This window comes from Gymnodraco acuticeps, unplaced genomic scaffold (assembly GCF_902827175.1).
Source record: "Gymnodraco acuticeps unplaced genomic scaffold, fGymAcu1.1, whole genome shotgun sequence".
Classification (NCBI taxonomy): domain Eukaryota; kingdom Metazoa; phylum Chordata; class Actinopteri; order Perciformes; family Bathydraconidae; genus Gymnodraco; species Gymnodraco acuticeps.
The window spans coordinates 1,817,629-1,844,992 of record NW_022991168.1 but is presented as its reverse complement, the minus strand read 5'-3'; the positions used below and the strand labels follow the sequence as shown (position 1 = coordinate 1,844,992).

Sequence of the window (27,364 nt, the reverse complement as noted above, 5' to 3'; positions counted from 1 at the left end):
AATGTTCCCTCCCCCCCATCCCTCTCTCTTTGCTCTTACCCCAACCCCCCTCCTCTGCAGGTCCAGGCCTGGCGTTCATAGCCTATCCCAAGGCTGTATCCATGATGCCTTTCCCTACAGTGTGGGCAGTGCTCTTCTTCGTTATGCTGCTGCTGCTTGGCCTCGACAGTCAGGTTAGCAAAAATATATATGAAGATAAATGAACTTTAATCTCAGAAATCAGACTTTTTCTCAGAATTCAGAGTTTAAAGTCATAATTCTGACTTGACTTGGTCAAATCTCAAAAGAAAAATGTATGTGGCCCTAATCATTTTCTATAGGTATTTGTAGGCAAACAATAAATGGTGTCTAATTGACATGGGTGAGGAAACCAACATACATTTGACCAACAAAACGTGAATTACCGTATGTGGGTTTGTTTAATGTGATGGAAAATTCGGAGGGGAACTTAAAAACAGGGGGGGGCCCTAACATGTTATATTTGCTAACAAGAAAAAAGTACATTGTATCGAAAGAAAAAATAAATACTGTGTATTGCATAAAAGAAAATGTACAAAAAAGGAATAAATACATTTAATCAGCTTTAACCAATTCAATAGATGCAGAAATGAGACACAAGTGATGCTTTTAAAAGGATGGGCACTAAATATGCGTAAGGTTAATCATGCTATCTTTTTTAAGAACTCTTTTTGTATTCCCTGCAGTTTGTGGAGGTGGAAGGGCAGATCACATCACTGGTGGATCTGTATCCGTCCTTCCTAAGGAAGGGTTACCGCAGAGAGATCTTCATCGCTATCATCTGCAGCATCAGCTACCTGTTTGGACTCACCATGGTTACCAAGGTAAAAAAAACTGCCAACAAAAGAGACCAGCATTTATGTAACAGTGCAAAAGTCAATCAACAGTTAGGGAAATGGCTATTTTGGATACATTTGTCCACCACACTCACAGTAATGATCAAGTTTAAACATGCACACAGTACATTTTGAGAATCGTATATAAACACTATGGCTGCTGACTTTATTCCGAGCTCTAACCCCTGATGAATACACCAGGAACAACAGCGTTCATACAGCTATTAGTGTCAGTCCCCGGGGGGGTGACAGAGGGCTATTTATACTGCCAAGTCATGAGAACTTCCCTTCCTGTATTATTAGACCCAGCTTTTCCAAATATCTTTTTCCTATTCATGTCTATTCTTTTCATCATGTCTTTCCTTCATGTCCTCTCATTCGCATCTACTCTTTCTCTATAGTTAATTTTCTCTGTTCTGATATTCTTCCTCTTTGCATCACTCATGTTCCTTCTCTGTTTTTCAACCTTATCTGTCTTGAAAATTCCACATTTGCTCCCCTATTAAGTATACAGTCACACCATTGTTATGGATGATCCTCCTAACACTTGCCCTGTAGCAAAATACCCTTTTCACTCCAGACATTTTGACTCGCCAAATACAAATGTAACTCATTATCTCCCAAAACTTTGCTATTCTGCATGCTGGCTCACCGAGGCTTAGCAAGACACATACGGAAAACCCAACAGAATCCCAGTCAGTTGTTACATTTGAGTTTTTTATGGCCAGTCATACTGAAGCATATCAAAACATCTATTCAGGCTGCTGAAATGTTAATATTATGACCTTTATTGAAAGGCCTTTATGGTCCTCATCCTCCCTCTCACACTGTCATTCTATTTCCTGCCTCCCTCGCTCCCTCTGTTATTCCCATGACAACATCTTTTTATGGCTCCGGTGGCCTGGTTCAACTTTAGGATTCCCATGATCGTTAAAACAGTCTCTCACTGGACACCTACACACACACGCACACACACACACACACACGAGCAAAGACAGATGTGTACATACACACTCAGAAACAGTAGCAGACTCACATTTAGTTAAGATATTTATAAATGTTATTTTTATATAGCACCTTCCAAAGAGTTACAAAGTGCTTTACATAAAAACAAAACACCTTTTTAAAATGCACTGACACTAAAATCAATTAAAAAAAAAACGCTACTTAACACATTATAAAACACAGAGGGTCCAACAAATCGAATGTGATAAAACACTAATAATCTGATCCATTAAACACATTATAAAACAAAGACAGACAAACAAACAAAAAGTAATAAAACATCAATTAACTTGCATAAAATCCATTTAAAAATGTCAAAGGCTAAATAAAGCTCTATTTAAACTGTATGTAACGCAAGAAACAACAATATGGACCCTGAGCATGTTTTCTGTTGATAATGAGATTGAACAATATAAAATATTGCCTGAAATGTACTCTTGGAAAAGTGTGTTATAACATCCTGTATTTGTGTTTCTCCGCAGGGTGGCATGTATGTTTTCCAGCTGTTTGATTACTATGCAGCTAGCGGTGTGTGCCTTCTGTGGGTGGCATTCTTTGAATGTATAGCTGTTGCCTGGGTTTATGGTGAGTAGCATTTGGAAATATATATATATAACAAAATATTGTGAGCCTGTAGGATGTTTACTAAATAAATAACTAGTTGATTTAAGTGCACAGGAAATTATTGGCTCTCATGTATTGTTTTATAATGTCTGCGTGCACTGAATCAGACGTCTGCTTGTCTTTGCACTCTCTCTAAGAGCATCCACTTTGGGATAGATAACAGACTCACAGCAAAGTCCATTTAGAAACAGCTAATCTATCTGTCCACACTGGAAATGCACTGGGACATTTTTAAATATACATTTTTACAGGGAAGTATTTTACATGGTATTTTGGATGCAGGTTACTGTTAGCCAAAAATCCTGGAGAAGATTGTCTACAGTCAAATTATGTTTTTTCCGGAAGAGAACAATATACTGGAGGTTTTCCAATCCGGTTTGAAAACTATGCACAGCACTGAAACAGCGCTTTTAAGAGTTTTGAATGACATCCTTTTATCTACTGACTCTGGGGACTGCGTTGTGCTTCTACTCATTGACTTAACTGCTGCTTTCGATACAGTCGACCATGACATCCTGATCTCTCGCTTGGAGCAGTGGGTGGGCATTGAGGGGAAAGCGCTGGAATGGTTCCGGTCATATCTGAAGGATAGAACTCAGTCTTGGTGACTCCGAGTCATCCTCTGCTCCACTCCTGTATGGGGTCCCACAGGGCTCAGTATTAGGCCCCCTGCTATTCTCCCTCTATTTGCTCCCTCTTGGGTCCATACTTAAAAAGCACGGTATCACATTCCACTGCTATGCTGATGATAGCCAGATGTATGTCCCACTAAAAAGGAAGGAGGGTTACTCAATTAGCCCACTGCTAAAGTGTCTAGAGGACATAAAGGCCTGGATGGCGTGCAACTAAGGCAGCTATCCAAAGTAAAACCTTTTCTCTCCAGACAGCAGTTTGAGACAGTAATCCACGCCATTGTCACCACTCGGCTGGATTACTGTAACTCTCTCTACATGGGGGTCAGTGGGTCCTCCCTCGCTCGTCTGCAGCGGGTGCAAAATGCCGCAGCAAGGCTTCTAACTGGCACACGGAAATATGACCACATTTCCCCCGTTTTGGCTTCGCTCCACTGGCTGCTAATACATTTTAGGATTCATTTCAAAATCATTTTATTTGCTTTTAAATCCCTAAATGGCATGACCCCACCATATCTTTCTGAGCTGCTACACCCTTACACGCTCACCCGCCCTCTCAGGTCAGCGGATCAACTGCTCCTGAATGTGCCCAGAACCAAGTCAAAGCTCAGAGGGGGCTGTTGCTTCTCTGTAGCGGCTCCCACACTGTGGAACGATCTGCCCCCGCACATCAGACAGGCCGCCACACTGTGGAACGATCTGCCCCCGCACATCACACAGGCCGCCACACTGTGGAACGATCTGCCCCCGCACATCAGACAGGCTCCCACACTGTGGAACGATCTGCCCCCGCACATCAGACAGGCTCCCACACTGTGGAATATCTGCCCCCGCACATCAGACAGGCTCCCACACTGTGGAAGATCTGCCCCCGCACATCAGACAGGCCGCCACACTGTGGAAGATCTGCCCCCGCACATCAGACAGGCTCCCACACTGTGGAACGATCTGCCCCCACACATCACACAGGCCTCCACACTGCCTGCTTTTAAATCGCTTCTTAAAACCCACCTCTTCTCCTTAGCGTATTAACATCTTTTAGACTGTTGCTTTTATTGCTTTTAAATTGTCTATTGTTTTTACTTGTACTTGTTTTATGGTGTGTGAGCTGTGCTGTGTTATTTTGTGTATGTTTTGTTTTGTTTATTTGACTGTACAGCACTTTGTTCTGGAGGTTTAAAGTGCTCTATAGATGAAGCTGTATTGTACTGTGTGCCTACAAAGGAGAAACTAACCTTTAGGTCAACATTTTTCGGACTGGTTGACATAAATAACAACCTCAACTTACATCCCTCATTCCCTCATGTTTTATGTTTTGTGTTAAGCATTTTGAAGTACCTCTGTGCCCGAACATCATCTTGTATTTTTGTGGTGCATTCTGTGACTCAGTAAGAATTGAATTGCAAAAACTAATAAGAAGGTGTTTTACTGTTTTTATAGGTGCTGATAATTACTATGATGCACTTGAGGACATGCTGGGCTACAGACCAAATGCTTGGATGAAATATAGCTGGAGTTATATCACTCCTATACTGTGCATGGTAAGATAGTTGTTATTGTAAGTATCAGCTGTTTGGTCTGCCAAAGACCTTTTTAGAAAGAGTTTGACTTCTTATTCCTCTTTTTTTTAACCACCATTATTCTGCTTCCTCTATCTCGTGCTCGTGTCATGATGATGTTGGCATGTTTCTTAAACACACATTTCGCCATTTCAAATTGGTAAATTGAAATACAATCTCCATCCGCTTCAACCTTCTGTATATGTTTCATCAAAATGTCTTGAAAGAAGGTGAAAAAATATATAATGAAATAATTGAGTAATTATATATACTCCATTGGCACCCTTTAGTATATATTACGAGTTAATATACACTCAACAAGGCTGTTGTTATGTCCCTTTGGGGTACAGCACATTTAGATTTCTGATCAATTGGAAAAATAAGAAACCAAAAAATAAATAAACTTTGAACTTTTGTAAAGCAGACATTGAACTGTTTTCAATGGTCATTTGACTAGTTAAAAAATAAAATGGCGGTTGTAAGTTTCTATGGTGAGAATACACATACGTTGAAAAAAAGTCAGTTTGTTCGCAGTTCCCAGCAGACCAACAGTTACACTGATCGCAGCCTCTGGCAACAAGCCTGCTGTTCTTCTAATTTTACTGTAACCAGCGTGGCATAACTAGCTAGCTAGCAAGCAAACTAGCGGCTAACTACCTACTGAATAGTTAGTTTTAATACTCCGCTGGTTTCAGAACATGAACTGGACTGAGTTGTCACTCATCTCACAATATTAATGTGTTACAGACTGTCTTGATTTGTCAAAAATAATTTGTCCCAAGTTTAATTAGAATATTGAAAAACCTAAGTACAGATCAGAAATCAGAATCAGAAATCCTTAGCCTAGCAGCGTGGAAAATGACAGCGTTACGGCCCGTCCACATGGCGGTGTGCGTTGAAGCTTCAACGCTTCTTCCCATTCACTTTGAATGGGGTGATGTCACGCTTTGCCGAACTGCATTGTGGTTGCGTCGCTTCGCTTTGCTCGCTTCAAAAGTTGAGCAATGTTCAACTTTTGAAGCTTCGACGGAAGCGTCAGCCAATCGAATCATATGCCAGTACAAACTCTAGCCAATCAAACCGCGTGCTTGTGTGTCCGGGGCGGGAGATTCATGTGATTGGTTCTTGGTCGAGTTTCAGACACGCCCGCCGGCAAGCTTCAACGCACGCCGCCGTGTGGACGCTGCGTTACAGCAGAAGTGACGGAAGCAAAAATGTAAAGAGCAATCTCACATGAAAATTATAGAGACAAGCAAACGTTAATAAAACAACAAAAATAAGGATAAAGAAAGCAGCAGTAACAGAATTGTTTAAGTTAAATTCCTGTATAAAGGGGTTGTCAAATACATAGTCATTTGTGAATGGTAATGTCTGTTCTGTTCCTCTCCTATGTGAAACTATTTGTATTTGAACATTTGTTCCTCTTCCTCTCCAGGGCTGCTTGATCTTCTCCTTGGTCAAGTACAAGCCACTGACGTACAACAAGGTCTACGAGTATCCTGAATGGGCCATTGGAATTGGTTGGGGTCTGGCCTTGACCTCCATGATCTGCATCCCCATGGTGGTTGTGATCAAGATCCTCCGTTCTGACGGGCCGCTCATCGAGGTGGGTGGAGTAACCTTATGGTTCAGTTTTGTTTTGTAGGTTATTTTAGATCATAGATGCTCATTCCTGTTGTGGAGGAAATTCAAATTCCCTGAGAGAAACTGATAAATTATTCTTTGACAAAGTTTGTCTTTTGTTATATTTAATAAAGTAATAAAGAAAGTCAAAACACAAGTGAAATCGATCTCCAATGCAGGGACAGAACTTAGTCTTTGTTCTGTACGCAGAATACAGTAACAGTCACACTATAAATTCATGAAAGGAAGCAGCCAACTGGTCCCACCCATAAACTACCGTAGGCTTTTCTAAATACCCCCACCATTAAACCATACAACCCTCAGTCCTTTAACCATTTGCAAATCTCTTTTACCCCCGGTGGAATGTCAGCCCTTAACACATGTCTGTTACGCACATACAAGACAAAAGATACAACTTCAGAGTAAAATACATAATGTATGCTTATCTGTGATAATATGATAATAAATGATGATATGAGAATTTGACACAACACCTGTGAATTCTTTATTGTAGGTACAAACCTTAAAAAAGAAAGCCCTTCCTTCACATATCTGTGCTTCATCCCTCCTTCCTTTCTTCTCCCTTCTTCTCTGCAGAGGATCAAAGCGGTGGCAGCCCCGATTCGCGGGGGGGCCAGCTCCCGCCCCGCAGACCACCGTGGCCTCAAGGAGCTCTCCTACCCTCTGGACCCCAACGGGAACAAGGGCCTGTTGATGAAGGCTCCCACCCACACCATCGTAGAGACCATGATGTAAAGGAATGAGGCGGAGGCTCTCTATGAGAACGCTCTCCTCTCCTGTCCTCTGAAATGCTTCTAAAGCTTGCTAGTTTTCTGTCTATCTGTCTATCTGTCTGTCTGGTGGACTGATAAGGGTTTTAAGGAAGAAAAAAAATCCCCCGGTTTCAAATCTTCTAGGAATACTTTGCAAGTAGTTTTCTCTTGGTGGGTTTTCTTAAGAGGGTAGCAATCACATTTCAAATCTATTTCTGAAACAATTAATGGTGCTGGTCTTTTTTCCCCGTGACTAAATGTCCCACTCTTAACTTGTTCAAAGGCAGAGTGGCAAATTACCACCAGGCTCCGGTCATACGCCGGTACATTTGTTTACGCTAATTTTTCCAGAAAATCGGATCTAAAAATGGACAAAAGTGGTCATTGAGTATTTGAATCAAACAGCTTTTTGTAACCACCGAATGAAAAATGATTAACCAAGAGATCACAGATAACCATCAAACGTTTTTTTTTTGTCATGTTCTTTGAAAATATAACAGCTGTGTGACTGTGATACAATGAACTGGGTGCACTTAGCTGAGGGCAAGTGCCATTGGGTAATTTTGATTTATTCTAGTTTATTTATCCAGTTGAGATGAAGTAGAACATGGAGTGGGTACAGCATCATTAATTAAAAAAACATCTGTTTAACCCAATGCACAATTAAATATAGACATCTATGAAGTCACATGTTTCCCTTTTGAAATCAGCAGTTCTTGAGAGAACATTTTGGCAAGACTTTCGTGAGAACTATGACCAACCTACATTTCAAAATGTGGCTTTGAAGTGTCTCAATCTCATACATCCTCTAGATTTGTTTCTGTGCTACAATAGATTATACTACTACACAGAATTCCCAATAAAAAATCCAAATGTAGAATTGTCACAGCCATGATTGCCAACAACCGCAAACAAACTAGCATTCTGGTTTTTGCACCTTAGCACACTTATCCCCATCTTCCATAGCAATGAACTATGGGTCAAAGAGAAACTAGCACTGAACGCATCAGGAAACCCGCTCCTGCTGAAAGACAGAGGTATCTGAAAGGATTTGAAGTGTGGAGGTTGAACCCTTGAGTGTGTTGTCTGTGGCGTACTGTACAGTAGTAGCTAATCAGTCTATCTATATCTATCTCTCTATCTATCTTTCTCTGTCCTAGACCAGTTTACAGTACATTAGTGACTGCACTAGGCGCTCTTGGCTTACAATTTTTGGATTGGATTATTTTTTATTTTACAGGGGAAGTTACATTGTTATTAGTTGTTCCTCTGTCATTGTTTAGATTTTTTTATTATGACTATAATGTTATTGGTATTCACTATTGATGATAATCGCTGTAGTTAAAGGAAAACGTCTTTTATCGGGCGAACATTTCAAGCTACAAATCGTACATATACAGTGGCAGCCATTGTAGTAATAATCCTCTTTGTTGATTTCCTGCCAACTATTCCGTCTTTTTATTATCAAAAAAAACCAAACAATGCAACTGATTTATCCCAAATATTTTCTCCTGTGGTAGTGTGGGTCAAACATTCAGTGAGCAGTTCAATGTACTGTGAAACAAGGGAATTCTACAATGTGAGTTCCTGGTGTCGGGAGTTTATAGCTTATACTGTAAATATCAGGGGCCATTATTCCATTTGGATAAATTCGGCTAAACAACACGGTAATACAACATGTCACCCCAGCGTCAGACTGTCCGATCGTCTGAGGGTCAATATACTTTCCAGACACTGAAATGTGGCAGCTGGCTGCAGACAAATCAGAGCCAGTGATTGACAATGAATGAGATTAGTCATGTTGTTGCTCAGTTTATGATTTCAAACCCCAAATGTTCTAAAGAGCAAATGAAAAGCTAGCTAACCACTCATTGACACCTCCATACAGGGAATTGGGTGTCAAGTCAGGATAAATGTACTTCTGATTTAGTTAATAAAAGCTGTGAACTTAGACACTGTACAAGATAATGATACCGGGAAGTTTATCTGACACCGGTAAAACGGCAGACTATTTGAGAAGTATGACATTTACATTCCCCTGTAAAGTCCAACATTTGTGCGTTCTGGGTGAGGAATACTCAATTAAAATCAATCAAAATTGATGTTTCTGTCTTAAAAGCCACACAGATTAGAAAATCATGCATTTACCATACTTTCTTTATCAACAAACCTGGGCAAAAATAATGAAAGAGTGAGTCAATGCGACTTTTTTTTGCACCTTATTTGTCAAATCTGGCTTTCATATAAAATGATGAGGTCAACAAACTAAACACTGCCATCATTTTAAAATAGATAAAAATGTTAAACTATTCATTCACATGCATTATACAGTTACACAGTACATGTGCATTGCAGGAATTTGACCTACAACATCACATCAGAAGTGATTCTTGAGACCATGGCCTCATTATTGTGTGTCATAAGCTTTGATTATTGTTTTTGTCACTTTATTTAATTTCTTTCGACTAGATAAAGTAGCTCATATCGTTAAAAGGGATTTGTGAAACCAAATCCGCAGCAGACATCTATTTTCATACAGTAACAAATGTTTCCTATATAAGTCGTCTTTGTACAGCTAAGCTCCCACTGCAGACCTCCCATTTTAATACGGATACAAAGCTTCATTGTATTCTTAAACTTTTGTACAGATCTGGCTCTTGATTCCCCTGAAGGATCTTTACACTGGTTAGAAAAATGGACATAATGAAATAAAAGATCTGCCAGCATCTGAAACCATTTTTAGAATATATAAAAAATGAGTTTGAAAACAAAAATGGACTGTTAAATATGCTGTCTTTTCTTTAATGTTGTCTATGTTAAGCCAATAAATTACTACTTTTCTGGATTCAGCATTTCTAAGATGCACAAAATGGAAAGAAAGACATTTTTTATTTAGGGAACTTTAAGAACCTGCAACGTTTTGACAAATAATGAAAACACAGTCAAAAAACCTGAATCAAACATTCCCTAGTGCTAAGATCCTTCTTTTGGTTGGGAAACACGGGCCAGAGATAATACTTTAATGCAGTCATTTATCCGTTGCCTCTGTGTGTATTTACGGTATGTACCAGTCCCTCTGCCTTCTTACACTCCCTTCAGTTAGCCTGTGTAAACCTTATGTTAAGCTAAGCTAACCGTTTTTTTATCAGAGTTGATGAATTTGCAAGAGAATCGAAGCATTAGCAATGCACAAGTTTTTACCGCCGAATGTGGAAATGTGAAAGTCACCTGCGGGTGAATGTAAAAGTTTCTGAAGATAGATCTTTTTTTATTTGTTTTATTGAATTCAGCAGTTTTATTTTTGATTGTGTTTCTGTCACATTTGCCTTTTGTATTCCAAATAGTGTATTTGAACCTCTGTCATTGGAGTAACATGTACAACTACCAATCAACCAAAAAAAAAGCTACGATTTGTCACGTGCAATACTTTGTAGAATACTTTTATTTTTCCTGCTGTTTTCCTCAAAGGTAGGTGACCTGTGAATTCTTGATGAAGAACATTTGAATCTTCAGGGTCCAGTCAAATTAAATCCTGCCACAAAATGTGTGGAGACCAAACACAAAATGGTTTGAAATGCACTGAGACTAAAACGTTGTCACATCAAAACTGAATTTCCTAGTGAAATGCTATTTTTTATTTTTGTGACAGACCGCTAAGTGAGTTTGTAAGAGGTATAAAACACAGTAACACTGCCACTAAGCCCACCATATTTGTACTTTTTTTATTTCAGTACTGCTTTTTTGCTAAAAATCTGACAATTCCAAAAGCTTGCATGATTTTTTAAATGAGCAAAAACATGCAAAAAGATTAACGATATCTGAAAAAAGTGAACCAGTTCCCTCTATAAGGGTTGTAGGTGTCTTGCTTGTGATAGAACAAATATCTTGGAATAGTTTTGGCTGCTTTGGAAAGGCCTGCCTCTTAGTAACAATAGCTGTGTATGTATAATGAAAAAAAACACCATATCAAATGTGGGCTTTTCTTTTAGAACTTTGTATGCCATTTTTACATTCTGCTTATCCCAATATTTCTATTTTAATCCAACCCCACTTCGTCAAACCCTGCAACCTCAGTGCTTTATAAAAAAAAAAAGTGGACAACCAAACTACATCTACGGGAGCAGAATTGAAATCCCATCATGTTCATCTCTGTTATGAAAAGGTCAACATATCTGCAAGATTCATAATCTCTCTCATTGGCTGTTTCTGTGATGAATCTTCGGGCTCTAGAGGTTAGAAGATAAACGGGACTTCATTTCCTTAAAACAAATATCATGTTTGGTTTGAAGTCTGATAAATATTTGACCTAAATACATATTTGGCATTTTAACTTTGATCATGTTCTATCTCAAGGTTAACAATGACACAAAAGGCTGTAAAATTATCTTTCCTCCTTCTTACTTAAATGCTGGTAATCTCAGCGCTAAGCCCTCTGGGAAATGGAGTCCCAATCATCCTCCATTTTGATCATGGTCTCCAATGACAATGCCTCAGTCTTTCCTGCATTTTACTTGCCAGCCCTCCTTTTTGAGAATGTAAATGAGAAAATGTTTTTTAATTCTTAGTGAAGAAAAAAACATTTTTTGAAAGAATTTGAAAGGTTTTATTTTTTATTTCTATGGCCAACCTGTAAGCTAGGTAAAAAAAAAAAGAAAAGTGTTTGAACAGGTTTTACAAAAGGTGTAAAACTTTTTTTATTTCTTAATAAAAAATGTGTCTTCAGAAAATGAACTCATGAGTTTTATGTCCCTGCATGATTGCTCATAATATTTGTATGTTCAGATTGTATCGTTACAACGCTTGCACAACAAAAGAAACGGTTAAATAACGGCACACCCACAGTTGAGACATTTTTACACACAAACACCATTCAAGTTCAATTTCCCAACTCGTGGGAGTTATGTACCCAAATCCCCTCGACAGCATAATAAACGGTAATCCTACAAATCCTGTAATACGAGATTTAAGGTTTTCAAGCCAATGCAGGAGGCTCCATTCCACCACAGTCATTGCTGCCAGTTTTCCTTTAATGTGAAAGTAGTACAACGGGCTGGAAACTGATTTGTGGCAAATGCAGGTACTGTAACCTGTATGTCATTAAGATGTATTGTATCTGGCACCTGATAATTGTTTGTTTATTTTTATAATGCCAAGTATCTATACCCAATTGTCTTAAGTTCCTCTGGGGGTTTGTTGTCAACAGTAAATGCACACATTAGCATTGTATACTTAACATTTTTCAATTTCCATTGAATTTCAAAAATGAATGCTCCAGTCTGGTCCGCATTAACAATTTATGAATGATCATAGAGGGTCACAAAACACCGCTAACACTGGCTGGCTGGTGTCTATAACTTTTTTCGACATCACATACTTTGAGTTTTTCATATTTTGAGATTCTGTACTTAGATTATTTCCATACCTTTTCCATACTCTATTAGGACCTTTAAAAAATATATATATTCTGCCATACTATATACATACTAATATATTTAATTTTATTTTTAAATGTTACAGTATGTCCACTGTAGAGGACGTCAGGACCATTTTAGTTTGAAAAGACAGCCAAAAATATAACAGACTATGTAACGTATTATGGTTATAGAGTGATATTAATACAAGAATACATTCAGCTTTATTTAAAACATAAATAAGTCATTGATCTGAACATTGCTGTTTATTTGGTCATTATAAAAGTAGTTTGGTTTTTGGTGAATCTTTCCAGATCTTCAAAGACTTTGAAACTTTCAATGTAGTGGGAAAAGTACCTCATTGACTCCAGTCGGCACAGGCTGTAGGGTCATCTTGACTAGTGTTATGGATGTGGTCTCCATTTGACCATGCTCACAGAAACAAAGCTTGCATTCTTGAGGCCATTCTCATTGTTCATGGCTCCACTTAAAACAAAAACAACAATAAGACATACGTGCTACTCTTGGCCCACAGAGGGCCATGTCTTTCCATCTCGTCCCTATCTGTCTCTCTGTCTGTATCTGTGCGCTCATGGAGCCTCCTGCATCTTCCCCCCCTTCTTCTTGACCCTCTTCTATCCCAGGTGTGAAATTCTCATCTCACTCATCACCTGAGAGCTCAACATCTGAATCTCCCTGAACTATCTGGTACAGAAAATGTCTGCTTCAGTTCCGTCTCCTGCAACAATCACGTCCACTAGAATGGACATTTATAAAAGGGTTATTATTTCAAAACTTGAATTATTTAATTGCTTTCAGAACTAATATATAGTTCCTCACATGTTAATAAACAAGAACATATAGGATGGTAAAAATTACAATTATTCAACAATATTTGACTTCTCCTGCTTCTATAAAAATGTGTTTTTCGTATGCCAGCCATTTTGGATGAAAAGAAAGAGGAACTTCCCAGCATGCAATTGTAACCAATGACATATCACTGGAAAGACCAGGATGTCCTCTGTACAGCACATCAGGGACTGATAGAGTAGCTCAAAAGAGTCAAAGGAGATGCATGTTAACAAAATGTCCACTACAGTGGACATTTTCAATGGGCTGGGTCCCAGGAGGGTATGTATGTATACTAACTATACAATAGACTTTTTTTATGACATTTTCAATACAATAGACTACATACTACATACAGACTGGATGTAAGGCTTTCACTTGTCTTATAACTACAAAAAGCCTTTCATAATTCAACCAAAACAAAGAACTACAAATTAAACTTCAATTACATTCATACTTAACATTAAATGTCTCTTAGACTATCATCTTTTACATCCCTAACTTAACATGTATGGCTTGTGTATACTATGGCACGTGTCATTAGCTGGGTTAAATCAATGTGCTTTTGATTGTTTCTTTATAGCAACACTTTGGGGAAATAAGGTGGACAACATGACTTTAAAATAAAGTAAATTATCTGATGCAAAAACCTTTGCAGCCGTGGGAACTGTAAATGTGTTCTGTATTTTTCCAAAGTAAGGGATTTGTCTTCATGGTGGCAAGTGAGCTTAACAACCCCACCTGTGCTCATAAGCTAAGCTAACTACTGAACAACACAAACGGCCTCCCCCCTCATGAATGTGGCTGCATGTTCTGAAAGAACTGCAGTTAGTAGCTCTGTAAACAGCTTCGGATTATGGGATATTTTCACCCAAACATCCGTTTCACAACGGGGAAATAAAGGCTCAGACATAATGGAGATTAATGGAAAGCCGGCTACTGGAAACAGACCATTTCCCAGACTGTAACTTTCCCTCGGTAGGGTCACATTGTTATCTTCAAAACCAAACAACGGACTCCCAAGAAAGTGTTTACATGCTACATGAAATTCTAACATAAAATGGCCTTTTATGCCTAACAGTAAGTAACCCCTAAAGACATAACGCTCATTTGGGCATAGTCACAAGGCTTTGTTCCTTTTATTGTCTTGATTATAATGTTGCCTGGAAACGTGGTACACAAATAACACCATGTTATTGATGTTCATTGCTCCCATGTGAGCTGAAAAAAGAGGATGTTGGTAGCTTGAAACATCCTAATATAAATGTTGCAGTTGTTTTTCAGAAGCTTGAACTTTAAATAACCATCACTCCAAAGAAAGAAACACAAAGTTGACATTGGGCGCCTGCCGGCTCCAGGAATAGACTTCACTGCTCAGAAACTCTTTTTCCATTTTCTCCTCATGACAGTTTTTTGGCCTTCACACAAAGCAGCAAACAAAACCAAATCTGTGTGTTTTTAAGATCAGTGTTTCATGGTGCGTTTTTTTGTACTGTGAAAAATAGAACAGGACGTGCAAGGGTAAAGTGAGTAAGGGATGATGTGAAGATCAAAGAAGGCCTTATCAAGTTTGATTTGGATCCCAGGATGTTATGGTTACTTGGTGCAGGCCACAGGGACAATAATGACCCAGGTTTCCTCCCATTGGCAGGTCCATTCCTCCTCCACAGTGTATACCAGTTACTGCATAGAATTATCTAAATAACCTTTTGAGAATTGCTTTTATGTGTTATATTATTTTCTATTTGTTTTGTGTTTAGATGTTTTGGTTTAATAAATTGTTTCTTACATTTTCGTATTTTTTGCAGTGTTCCGCTTTATGTGAAAGCCCTTTGTTACACTGTTTTAAAAGGTGCTATATAAATAAAGCTGAATATGAATTATTATAGTTTGTGTAATTACAAATCTGAAATATCATAAAAACGAACATCTTTTAGTAAGATTGAAAAAAGGCCAATGTATTAATACATGATTGAAAAAGTTCATGATTTAGTATATTATGTTATATAAAATCTTATATTATATTAAAAGTCAGAGAAGAAGTATAGGACCATGAAAACGAGTCATTAGTCATGAAATAAAACATTTGGAAAAAATCACAAGATAGTTGTTTTAAAAACATTTCCAAAAGGATTCAGTTTTCTTTTCACATGGTTTTCAGGTATTTTTTCAGCTGAGCTTTAGTTACTTATTGACTTTAGGTTTAGTTACTTTCACCACTATAGAAACAGGGAAGCTCCTGGGTTTCCTTTAGGCACATTCACACCAAGCAAAGGATGTAGTTAAAATACAAGATGTACTAGAATAATTACTATACTATATGATGAATGCATATGCCAGAGTAGGTGGAAGTATAAAACCAATGAAGACGTGTGACACAGAGCAGAGACAGTTTCTTATCATAAGGCTGCGTGCATATCATTGGAATTGTGGGGTAGAAGTGTGAGTGTGTGTGTGTGTGTGTGTGTGTGTGTGTGTGTGTGTGTGTGTGTGTGTGTGTGGTGTGTGTGTGTGTGTGTGTGTGTGTGTGTGTGTGTGTGTGTGTGTGTGTGTGTGTGTGTGTGTGTGTGTGTGTGTGTGCAGGGCCGCCCCTCTCTACAGGCCAATCACGCAGGCTGCATGGGGCCCCGCCTTGCCCAGAGGGCCCCATGCAGAGGGCCTCAGCTGCTGTGTGCAGTTCTCCGCGCACTCCCAGCGAGAGTGAGAGTAGAGGTGACAAGGGGAGCACGTCTGTAACCCGACACCGTTGCAATGAATCGACATCTGACCAATCACGGCTTTGATACGGCCACTAGTGCAGGTGAAGAGATGTCGGTGAAAAGACAGTTTCAGTCCGGAGCAAGCAAGAGGGAAAAAAAACTAAACATGAAGAAACTAGAGCGTCACTCGAAGGTGGGTTATTGTATGAGTCAAATGTACAACTTGCGAATGTTGTATAAGTCAAATTGCCAATTGCCATATTAAAACATCAGCTGCAATTCACGACATGAAGAAGGCAGTCTCTGCATAGCATATAGGCTAATGGAGATGCAGTTATTTCCAGCATCCTTTATTTAACATTCATTCAAGTATGTGATGCCTTTTATCTGCTAATGTACAGGAGGAAGAGTGATACACTGTCTGTCTAGTTGGCTTACATAACAGTTTAAGTTTACAGCCTAAAAAACATGGAGCATTTTTCCCCCTTTTATTGATTTTTATGTCAATTTGCACATTTCATGGTGACGCTCAGCCTCTCCCCTTAACTCCTAACAGTCATCATCATGGTGATGCTCAGCCTCTCCCCTTAACTCCTAACAGTCATCATCATGGTGACGCTCAGCCTCTCCCCTTAACTCCTAACAGTCATCATCATGGTGACGCTCAGCCTCTCCCCTTAACTCCTAACAGTCATCATCATGTCAACCACAACACAGAGAAATACTGATAGAAATGTGTGAGTAGTTGTTGATACATTGCTGACAGAGGGAACTACGTTTGATTACAGATTTAAGAAGTATCAGTTTCAGAGCATGTCATAAGCATGTTTTGTCTTGACTATATTAAAACTATATTATAATAAAACAATATAGTATTTATATTATTGAATTGATTATGATTATTATTAGTAGAAGTAGTTTATTTGCATTCATTATATTGTAATCTTTGTGAGGCTAGTATTTGGCAGGAAATGCAGACGTATTCACCTGTAAACGCATACTGAACGACATACATGCATATTTACCATTTACCTCACTGTTTAAAAAAGTAACTGTTGATAATAATAATAAACAGGAATTATATTTGCAAAGTAGCCTACTTTGTTTCCAAAACATTTTGTTTCACTCCTGTCGGTTGGGGGGGGGGGGGGCCTCATCTCACAATGTCGCTTGGGGCCCCAAGTTGGCCAGGGGCGGCCCTGTGTGTGTGTGTGTGTGTGTGTGTGTGTGTGTGTGTGTGTGTGTGTGTGTGTGTGTGTGTGTGTGTGTGTGTGTGTGTGTGTGTGTGTGTGTGTGTGTGTGTGATGAGCAGAAAAGTATACACACATACTCTAAAATAAACCATTTTATTCAGCAGACTAAAAAAGAAAAGATCAGGTGTCACACTTTACTCATGGACAGGAAAATAAATACTTAAAAAGAGGCTCAATTACTTACACACACTCGTTTCAACATAAACAGCCACACACAGACAACACTTACACACAGTTCATTATAAATGTGTATATGCTGGCCCCCTACCCGATATAACTCCTACTTCACACACACATGGCTACAGTAGTTCAGGAACTAAAACATGTTGCAAATGTTCCTTGTGCAAGTGAACAACCATTAGATGATATGCAGCATGCAGCATGCTGCTTGTGACGTGATACTCTGATAGCCTTCACTCAGAAGTATTAACTCCACTTCAGTGACTTTAATTGGAAAAAACAAACATCAAACCCATGTTCATTTTTAGTTGTGATATTATTTCTGGACAAGTTCTAGAATTTCGGTTGAAAAGTTTGCATTCAAGAAAAGGAGCGATTCAAACAGACTGTCTTATTGTCACACAAGTATTCTGTTTACATTTCAAGAGGCTGACGATGCTAATTTTCAAGTTCTTCTTTGTATTTTGTGCCTCTTCTGTGCTTTAATGTTGAAAGAGCTGAGTGTGTGAGAGAGAGACTCCCTCTGGATGTTAGCCTTTGCAGACCATTCACATGCACACACAACTATATAACACTACAGGAAAGGGAAAACCCCAAAATGCATAATATGGCCCTTTCAGACAAAACAGACCAAAATAAAGCCAGACCAGAAACCCAACATAAAATTAGACATTTTTATTGTTTTTACTTGGGATCTCATCTCATGTCTTCTCGAAAAGAGAAGTATAGCAATACACTTGTTTCATAGAAAAAACCAAAACAACAACAACAACAACAACAACAACGTTATACATTTTATTTTCTCCTTCATAATTCTTGTTTTGTATTTCCTCCCATATTTTGGAAGAGTAGTATTGTCATAGAAAAATACTATATTACATAGAATAGAATTTTACACAATTTGAAAAAAATACACAATATCAACGCATACATTATTATTGGTCCAATCCGGAATCGCATTAAGCTTTGATGCGACTTGTCAACACATATTTAATTGAAAGGACCTTCAAAGTGTACAGTCACAGTGAGTACGTTGTTTGTGTTCATTTTTACAGTGATGGCAAGACTGGGCAGCTCATTATAGTTATTTACTTAACTGTAGTTCTCTGGGCAAAATGCTATTGGCTAGCTAACAGATACTTAAACTACTAAGTTAACTACATTTTTCTGTGCAGAAAACTGATGGTTAAAATTAGCTACGTATGTTTTATAGTTATTACTGCCCTAACTGTAACTGTGTTGAACATTAAGTTAATGGATTATAGTTAAGCTAGCAAGACATCAGCTATATTTAGCTAGATAGCTCTGTCTCATAGCCAAAGGGGACTTCTTGGATAGCTATATGATTACCAGCCCTTTTTAAAATAAAACTTAAAAGCCTTCATAAATCATTAACAAGGATAATCGGAATTAATGTAAGCATCAAAAATGATTTTTAGCCAAGCATAATCAATAGTTATCTATTGTTGAACAGATCGAAGTATAGGTGGTGTTCAGCCACGCTCCACACTGTTAGCTAGCAGATAAGAACCTCCAATCCCCTCCACTGTAGGGTTGAAAACTTCCCCTCTTTTCTCACGCAGTACAAACAGAAAGTTGTGACTTGACATAAAGAGCAGTCTTTGTTCCACTTGTATCCACATTAAAACACTGAACACATGACTGTCTTACATTTCACAGTTACGAATCATGCAGTAGAAACCCCAACACGTGCTCCAGCTCAAACAGGAAACAACAAGTAATGACTTGCTGCAAAAGCTGTCAATAAGAAAAAGAGGAAGGCAACTCACTCCACTTCCACAGCCTGGTTTCAGTACTGGTCAAAGGGATTTGAGCTAGCATCCTCTTGGTAAGAAAGTGGGTTAGCCCAGTTAGATCAAAACAAAACCAACATATTTTGTGTGAATGTGTGCTTAAGGAGTCGGTGTGTAATAGTAAGCATTTGAAATTCTGCAGACGATGATGGGATGAATGTTAGATTATATAACACCTTGTGACATTTAATGACATCTTTTCACGGTATCAGGGGTAATGACAACAGGCTAGGATAGGTTACATGGTATACTGTCATACATCTTCTGACATTCATTGCAACATATTCTCCACCCAAATTAAATACATTAGTAACTAAATCATTTGTAAATGTTTAAGTTTTGCAGTATCAGTCCTATATTGTACAAGCATGTTTTGTTGTAATTTCAACCACTTAACTATACATGTGTGATTTACATCATACACATGTGATGAGGTTATATATTTCTTCTTAACTTCACTCATAACATTTATTACGATTCCGGATTGGGCTTAAACTGACCTTTGACCCAGAAATGCATAGGGAGTATGGATGACCACACATATGTACATACATACATACATTAAAACAAACAAAAAAGTTTGAAAGGCTTTCTCACCACTTTTTTCATTTTTTTTGTTACTTTACAAAACCTTTATTTTTTTGGCCACTTGACATTTCGTAAAAATACTCAGACATGTTCGTAAATGAGATTACCTACAGTGCATGGTATTTAACAGTGTGCTTCTTTTGTAGTAAGTGCTTGGAGACCCTATTTTTCCTATGTATGAAAAAGTTGTCTCTCTTTACACTGTTTTCAGTCTCGTGGGGGGTCCAGAGCGCCCCACAGCCCTGAAAGGTTTCACCACTGTACAATGAGATGTACACCGCCTAGCTCTCTTTCTCTGAAACACTCAAAGATTCACACACACACATATTCACACAAACATGCTCAAAAATTCATACATGCGTAAAAGAAAAGAGAAACACTGACATTCTTGGATACGTACATGTAACACACGTGTATATTGTACACACAGAAACCGCAACACAAACTGTTGTTAGCGTACCAATAAAGCAATACAGCAGTCTCACGGCATTTCGTGTTATAGTCACGAAAATTCATCTATTGATTCGTGTTCACCAACACGATAACGCCATTTTTTTTCGTGTCACACAGAACGATTTTAGAAGCAATGTATTTCTATTGGTAGTATGTTTCGTGCCTGCACCAAATAATAACACATTAGAAGGAAAAAAATATAAAAATACAGATTTCAGTATTCTGAGGCTCTTTGCGCCATTTAAAATGTTTTTATGAACCACACAGCTTTTGGTCTTCCAAGACCCGACCGGACAAAAAGACGTGGTGCAGGCGCGAAACATACTACCAATAGAAATACATTGCTTTTAAAATCGTTCTGTGTGAAACGAAAAAAAGGGGAAAATCGTGTTGGTGAACACGAATCAATAGATTAAATTAACTGTGTGACTATAACACGGAATGCCGTGAGACTCGGTTGGATAAAGTCATATACACATCATTCTCACAACACACACTGGTGTTCTCAAAGAGGGGCAGCTGGATTTTAACAGTATTATGTAACCAGTGGTGTAGTGGGGATATTTTTACTGGGGGGACGCTATTTTAATTAGATCCAAACAATGCCACACAAGTGCGCACGCGCGCAGTGCACTCACAAAGCGGGCAGACAGGTCCAACTACCGGTATGCTTAGTCCTACTTTAGTTACTGTACTGCAAAAAGCAGACGGCGCTGCGCTCAACGCACACACAAAACCATGGACACACTGGCACATAAATTACATAAACAATTTATAGGCCTAAATTGCATAAGCTACAGTATTGCAACTAAGTCCTCTCTCTCTCTCTCTCTCTCTCTCTCTCTCTCTCTCTCTCTCTATCTCTCTCTCTCTCTCTCGCTCTATCTCTCTCTCTCTCTCTCTCTCTCTCTCTCTCTCTCATCTCTCTCTCTCTCGCTCTCTCTCTCTCTCTCTCTCTCTCTCTCTCTCTCTCCTCTCTCTCTCTCTCTCTCTCTCTCAGTGGAGGTACGGCACGTCCAACGCCCACTACACCACTGTATGTAACATAAAGGGAGACATGCAAAAAAAGAGAGGGAGAACAGAGGCTGTGATTGTTCCTGTTGAAAAATGTCCAATCCTTCAGAGGCCAAAGGCTATTCTCTGTCTCTTCTCTCTTTAACACACACTCTGAATACTGTAGTATTCCTGTGTGTCTTTGTGTTGTGTTTATTGTCGCTCAAACATTTTGTGCACTCACAACATTAGTTCTCTCTATTGTGCTTACATACAGGAACACATATATAAAAATATTACCGTACACTCTTTCCTTCTGACACACACACTCTGCCATGTGCAGTAGTAGGGTGTCAGCCAGTCTCACTTCTGTAATCCACAGGTAATAAGGGCGGAGTGAGTTTTTGCAAAAATAAGAGAAAACATGAAGACAGGAATGAGAATGAAGCCATTTTGGAGGGATTCAATAAGTATGATACCGTGTTTTGTTTTCAACAGTACTGATTTAAATAGTTTTTTGAATTTGCAACTCTTACTTGCTTTATCTGCAGAGCAGCCACATCTTAAGGGTATTATAGATCCCATACGCCATGCCAAACTGATGGGCATGATTGAAATAAGAAATACATCTGAAATGTTTAAAAGTAGCAGGAATGATGAGAACCTAAAGGATCATTGTAGTATATGGAAACATTTCAGGAATCTTTTTTTTCAAGGACAATATCATTAAATGAACACAATGGCAATACTTGAGTAAGGTGTTGCTCCTACTATTCTGAAACTCTGTTGAAGGACCATTAGTTGCATTTATTTGATTTAAACTCGCTGCAATCTTTTCCTAACGCACTTATAATATATGGGGGACAAATACCAGGTCACAGTGCAAAATGCAATCTAAAGTTCATCCCAAATTGAGTTGCATCTTTTCAGATATACCAATCTCATACACATGTACATTTGAAACAGAGATGCAGGATTCGTCACAGCCAAACACACAGAAACATGAACAAACATTGTGTTATCTGTGCATACGGGCACTGTTTAAGACGATACGCTTGTTCGTGTGTGTGACTTACATCTAAACAGCACCCACACTCTTAAGCATCATAATAAATCAACCTCAATGCAGATGATGCAGTTTACTCCGATCATGGCCACACAAAGGTCCGTTCTGCCTACAAAGTCAAACAGCAGTAACATGTAATGTTCATGGTTGATCTGTACTGCAGATGTCATATGAAGGTGCTAAGTGAAGCATTTTTGCCACAACTTGGTATTTATTTATGATTTCTTTTTAAATTAGCTTGCTGTTCACACTGTAGCTCTTAATCTGTTACATAGGCAGCACAAGTGATCTTGATAAATAATCATTTAAACCAAATAGCGGAAAATACTCTTTGTTATGCTTGTAATTTTTACAATCATTCGTAAGCAGCAGTACGTGCTGGATTCAAATGACATCTGCGTGTAAAGCATAAACACTATATCAAACCATGCAGGGGAAAATGTGAAGTCTTTAAAAAATCATGTTATCTGCTGTTAAGACATGTATGTTGGGCTGTGAGTGCCTGGTCATATTTGTATGTATGTAAGGGGAAATTACAAATTGACCCAATAGTTTGTTTGTATTCTTAAAGATAAATGAAGTACACATTTTCCCACTGGCCTTTACATTTTCTACCATTTTGTTTACTTGCAACTCAAATCATGTTTTATGTTTGTTGCTAAGGAACATAGCTTTATTTCTGTTTTGTTATTATCACAGTGTAAACAACAGTGATGCTGTAACTTGTTCTCCATGCTGTTAATGGCATTAAACCAATGTCTTAAAATGAAAGAGGTACCAGATTTCTCATCAAAGTGCTCCACAGAGCCCCTTTAATGACATACATGTGTTTTTCTCTGATTATTGTGAGCCCTGACCATGAGCAATGCTATCTAAATTGCATACATGGTAGCTACTGCTCTTTGACTTTGTAGTTTAGCAATAAGCTGAGGCGATACCAACCCAGTGCTCCAAGACAACGGTCGAGAAAGACTTGGCAATTTGGCAACTCTTCTAGCAAAAAAACAAAAAAAGGTCAATAATCTAATAAATGGTGCAGAAAGAAAGATATTTCCCACGCACTTCCATGAGCACAGCATTGTTGAAAATGTTGAAGCAATCAAGAAAAAAATCCATCCCTTTTATTCTTTTCCCTTAGAAGATTGGATAAAAAAAGAAGGAAATTGGCAGTTGTGATGACATCAGTGTCTTGACCTTGTAACTATGGCACACATGAATATATATCACTGTGACCCTATTATGTGCAGAGGTATCTAATATACTCAAACTCCATGCGACAGCTGAGAGCTCATCTTGACCTTTCCACAAAATAACTGAGCAGATTCTTAGCAGCAATATGGACTCTCACAACGGCTACATTGTAGAAACAGTTGGATCAATCTTCATAATGAGTAGTAATAGCTTTTCTAAAAACAAATCTGCCAACTGAGCTAGGCAGTTTGAGCACTAGATATTTTTTATAAACCTTGCATTAAAAACTGCTAGAATTACCTCATCCAAATTGCAGGTTTTTATGATTTTTTAAAGTAAAGATAATATTTAAAGAGTCAAAATCAGTTAATGGCTGGTTAAAGTGCCAGAGAAGTGGTTGTTTATGTTGGAACAACGCTGAATGCCAGCCCGCCTTAATGAGAGTGTCCCTGGTGGTTTCTCTGCAAGATCCCAGTGAGAATAATATGGTATGACAGCAGTTCAACCCGGTGTGAATGGGAAGGGGTGGTTGTGTGAGCATGCAATTCAGTGTGAGTTTGTTCCTGAAGGAGTCTCTGTGTTTCAGTAGAACTATTGCAAGCCGGTGGAGTGTGGTGTGGGTTTGGGCCAGTTTCAGTTGCAACTTAATCACCAGTTATTGTACATCCCCTGCCGGTGTGGCAGAGTGTGTGCATGTGCATGTACAGTATGTGTGTGTTTGTGTGTTACAGGTCTAGATGATGGTCAAACGTGTTGTTATTGTCCTCTGCGTCATCGTCGTCATTGGCCAGTGGGTTACGACTGATGACCAGCTCCAGTCTGTCCCCGGCCTCTGTGATCAGGGGCACCGCCAGGCAGCAGTCAAAGTCCCTGGTCCTCACGTGGTTCACCTGGACAAAGACGGGGAGCGGCAGAAAAGGGCTGCTTTTGTCAATTATACTGGTGACATTCTGCCAGGCCTTTACTGCATTTATCTTCACTTCTTGCTTGTTGGAGCGGCTTTTTGATTTAAGCAATTTAAATAAAGAGATAGAGGTTAGTTTACTCACGAAGGGACATGCAGCGTCTTTAACATCTGAAAGACTTAAGGAGCTTTGATTGGGCTGTAGATGCCGACTTTTGGTCAGATTTTTTCACGGCCACTGAGGTAGGTTGCGCCACCATCGATAAGCGACCATGACCATCTTCCCCTATCAACATGTGTTCGTCCTAGTCTTTTTTTATTTATATATAATGAAACCTGCCAATGAGACACCTGTTTCGGTCTCAGTTCTGTCCCGCTCCTGTTTTGGTGTGTGTGCGTGCTGCCCACTAACACATAACAGAAGATATTAATGATCATGCAACATTTGAGCAGAGGCGAACGTGAAATGAATATAGTTCTATACAGTATGTATATCTATGTATACATCTTTAAACTCTGAGTATTACTGCTGCGTTCCAAATGTTGAACTTCTTTTAACTCTGTGAGCAGCTGTCAGGCCCTTCTCATGCCTTGAAAATAGTAGCTTGTGAAAGCTGGCGCACCACTACCTCGTTTGACCACGCCTGCAGCATGTCTACATTGAAGACAATGAATGGTTTTGCACTTATTGATGTCTTTTATACATAAATATGTGTCCCCGGTGTGTCAGGGAACTCACAAAGTGTCAGAAAATAAAACCCTCTCTCTTTTCCTTTGTACCCACATCTCTAAAAACGGGGGAACAACGGAGCTGATCCAGATTTGTGTCTGATATGACGTAATATCAGAAATGTGGGCTGGCTTTACGCGCACGGCCCTATCAGAAACGTTGCTGTATCAGAAACAATGCGCAGCGTGTTTTGGACGTAATATGGTCTTTGTTTACATTAGCAAGCATCGCTAACCCTCAGAGTTAACCTCTACTGGAGAGAGTATCAGTGGCGGCCAGCCCATAGGGGCACTAGGGGCGCCGCCCCACCTCTTTCCACATTCTAGATTGTCATTACAAAATATTTAAATGTTATTAATTGTATACACTTTTTTTAATGAACAAGGTACATATTATATAGTTGGTGTCAGTTAATTGTATAATATACGTTCAAATATCGATAAAAATTGTTTTACGATGTCTAAAGTTACTGATAAGTCACGTGTTTCCTGCTTGGGGCACAGAAATCTTTGCCCATTGACTCTCGTTATAAGTGGTGCATGCGCATTCCGCACCTCTTCAATGCAACAGATAGGAGCAGCTCGGGGCACACCAAACTGCGCCCAAAGCAGCTGTTGACACCGCCAACAACAAGGGGGCAGCAGGAGCGTCAGAGTGAGTTATTGACGTTTGAATGAGAGAGACGGAGTGTAAACAAAACTAGATAGAATCAGAATACCTTTATTAGTCCCACAGAGGGGACATTTGCAGCGTTACAGCAGGAAAGAGCCACAGACAGCTTAGTGTTGCATATCTTACATGTGTTCAAAAAAGTACTAAGTTATAATATAATAAACAATATGCTAAAAAAGTACTAAGTTATAGCGAATATGGAAAAGGAAAATGATGTTTAATCACTTAAAGAAACACTCTTTGAGAGGAAGACACTGGAGGGAAAGCTGAAAGTAAAAGAGCTCGGACCGGATCAGCGTGACATAGGCAGGAGTTAAGGACAGAGGAAGGCAGTATACCTGCTCTTTTTCAAGGAGCTGGTTTAGCAAGAAGACTTGGCTAACTACCTGTAGCAACACCAGGGCTATATTTTGCTCCCCCTGCCTCCCTTTCCAAACGTCAGGATCAGACCCGTCTATGGACCACCCAGCATGGATCCAGACAGATGTGAGTGACTTAAAGCACATATCAGAAAAAACTAAAAAGCATGAACAAACTAGACTCAACATGGAGGATGCTATGCGACTAGCCATGTTTAGGAAAGTAAACACAGCTGTCCAATGAGGGCTACAGGATAGGGATCTGTAAGCATAATAAGGAGGATTACAAAAACAGGCACTAAAATAATAGACTGTATCAAGTGCTGTGTGCCTTTGAGCTAGCCCTGCGTTGTAATATGACATATGTTTTGAGTTTGTGTATAAGTTTGCTTACATTTTGGAGAAAAATGCACCAGCCACCACTGGAGAGTATGTATACAAAAAGGAACTCACCTTGTGGTAAACCCGCAAGAGAAAACGCATTTGAGCTCCATACTGTTTCAGAACAAATCCTTGATGTGGTTTTGAACATGATATGGCGTTTAATAATGGCAGCATTTAGCTTAGTATCTCTCGTTTTTTTTTTTTTTTTAAACCTGCAGACCCAGAATCAGCACTTTAGTAATAGGGCTGAAATAGAGGGATATGAAGCATGGCTAAAATGCATGATCTGTTTGGTATTCTGAGCAAAACACTTCATAGACATGTTTTTGATACATTTTTATATATCTGAGCCCTATAATATATGCCTGAAAATAGTATAATAGGAGACCTTCAAACGCGGCATCTCAGTTTACCCAACTAACGAGCCTGAAGGCGATAAAATAAGCTTACATGTGTCTTATCCTGTTAAGAATCTGCCACTCTCCATAAATATGGTCCAGCTGCTATGTGATATTCTTGGAACGTTGTATTAATGGGCATTGGGTTCTACAGCTGTTGCCTGGATATTAATAATATCAAATGGATTCCCTTTATGTTACCTGCAGGATCCTGTCGTAGGGTCGGAGGCCCGCTCGGTCAGCTGGCCCGTCAGGTCTGATCATGTTGACATAAACTCCTTTCTCCAAGAAGCCGTCGGACACGCTGAAGCCAAAGTCGTCGATCTCTGGATCCTTTATCACAGTTACCT

The 27,364-nt window shown here is 39.1% G+C and overlaps 2 protein-coding genes across 11 annotated transcripts in view; one reads left to right on the top strand and one right to left on the bottom strand.

The window, feature by feature from the left end:
* Positions 1–11,801, top strand: part of LOC117560681 (sodium- and chloride-dependent taurine transporter-like) — a 42,375-nt gene extending 30,574 nt beyond the window's left edge. Inside the window, exons 10-15 of the mRNA XM_034237623.1 lie at positions 61–173; positions 705–842; positions 2,342–2,444; positions 4,556–4,656; positions 6,110–6,280; positions 6,895–11,801. Coding sequence (XP_034093514.1) covers positions 61–173; positions 705–842; positions 2,342–2,444; positions 4,556–4,656; positions 6,110–6,280; positions 6,895–7,053 — 785 coding nt within the window. The 3' untranslated portion in view covers positions 7,054–11,801. The remainder of the gene's footprint in view (positions 1–60; positions 174–704; positions 843–2,341; positions 2,445–4,555; positions 4,657–6,109; positions 6,281–6,894) is intronic.
* A 9,461-nt stretch (positions 11,802–21,262) lies between these two features.
* The window catches only part of LOC117560669 (glutamate receptor-interacting protein 2-like), a 522,557-nt gene continuing 516,455 nt past the window's right edge, over positions 21,263–27,364 (bottom strand). For all 10 annotated transcript variants that reach the window (XM_034237604.1, XM_034237605.1, XM_034237602.1 and 7 more), the window contains exons 24-25: positions 27,216–27,362; positions 21,263–24,457 (exon numbers count right to left, since the gene is read on the bottom strand). In XM_034237604.1, the coding sequence (XP_034093495.1) occupies positions 24,293–24,457; positions 27,216–27,362 (312 nt within the window). In that variant the 3' untranslated portion in view covers positions 21,263–24,292. The remainder of the gene's footprint in view (positions 24,458–27,215; positions 27,363–27,364) is intronic.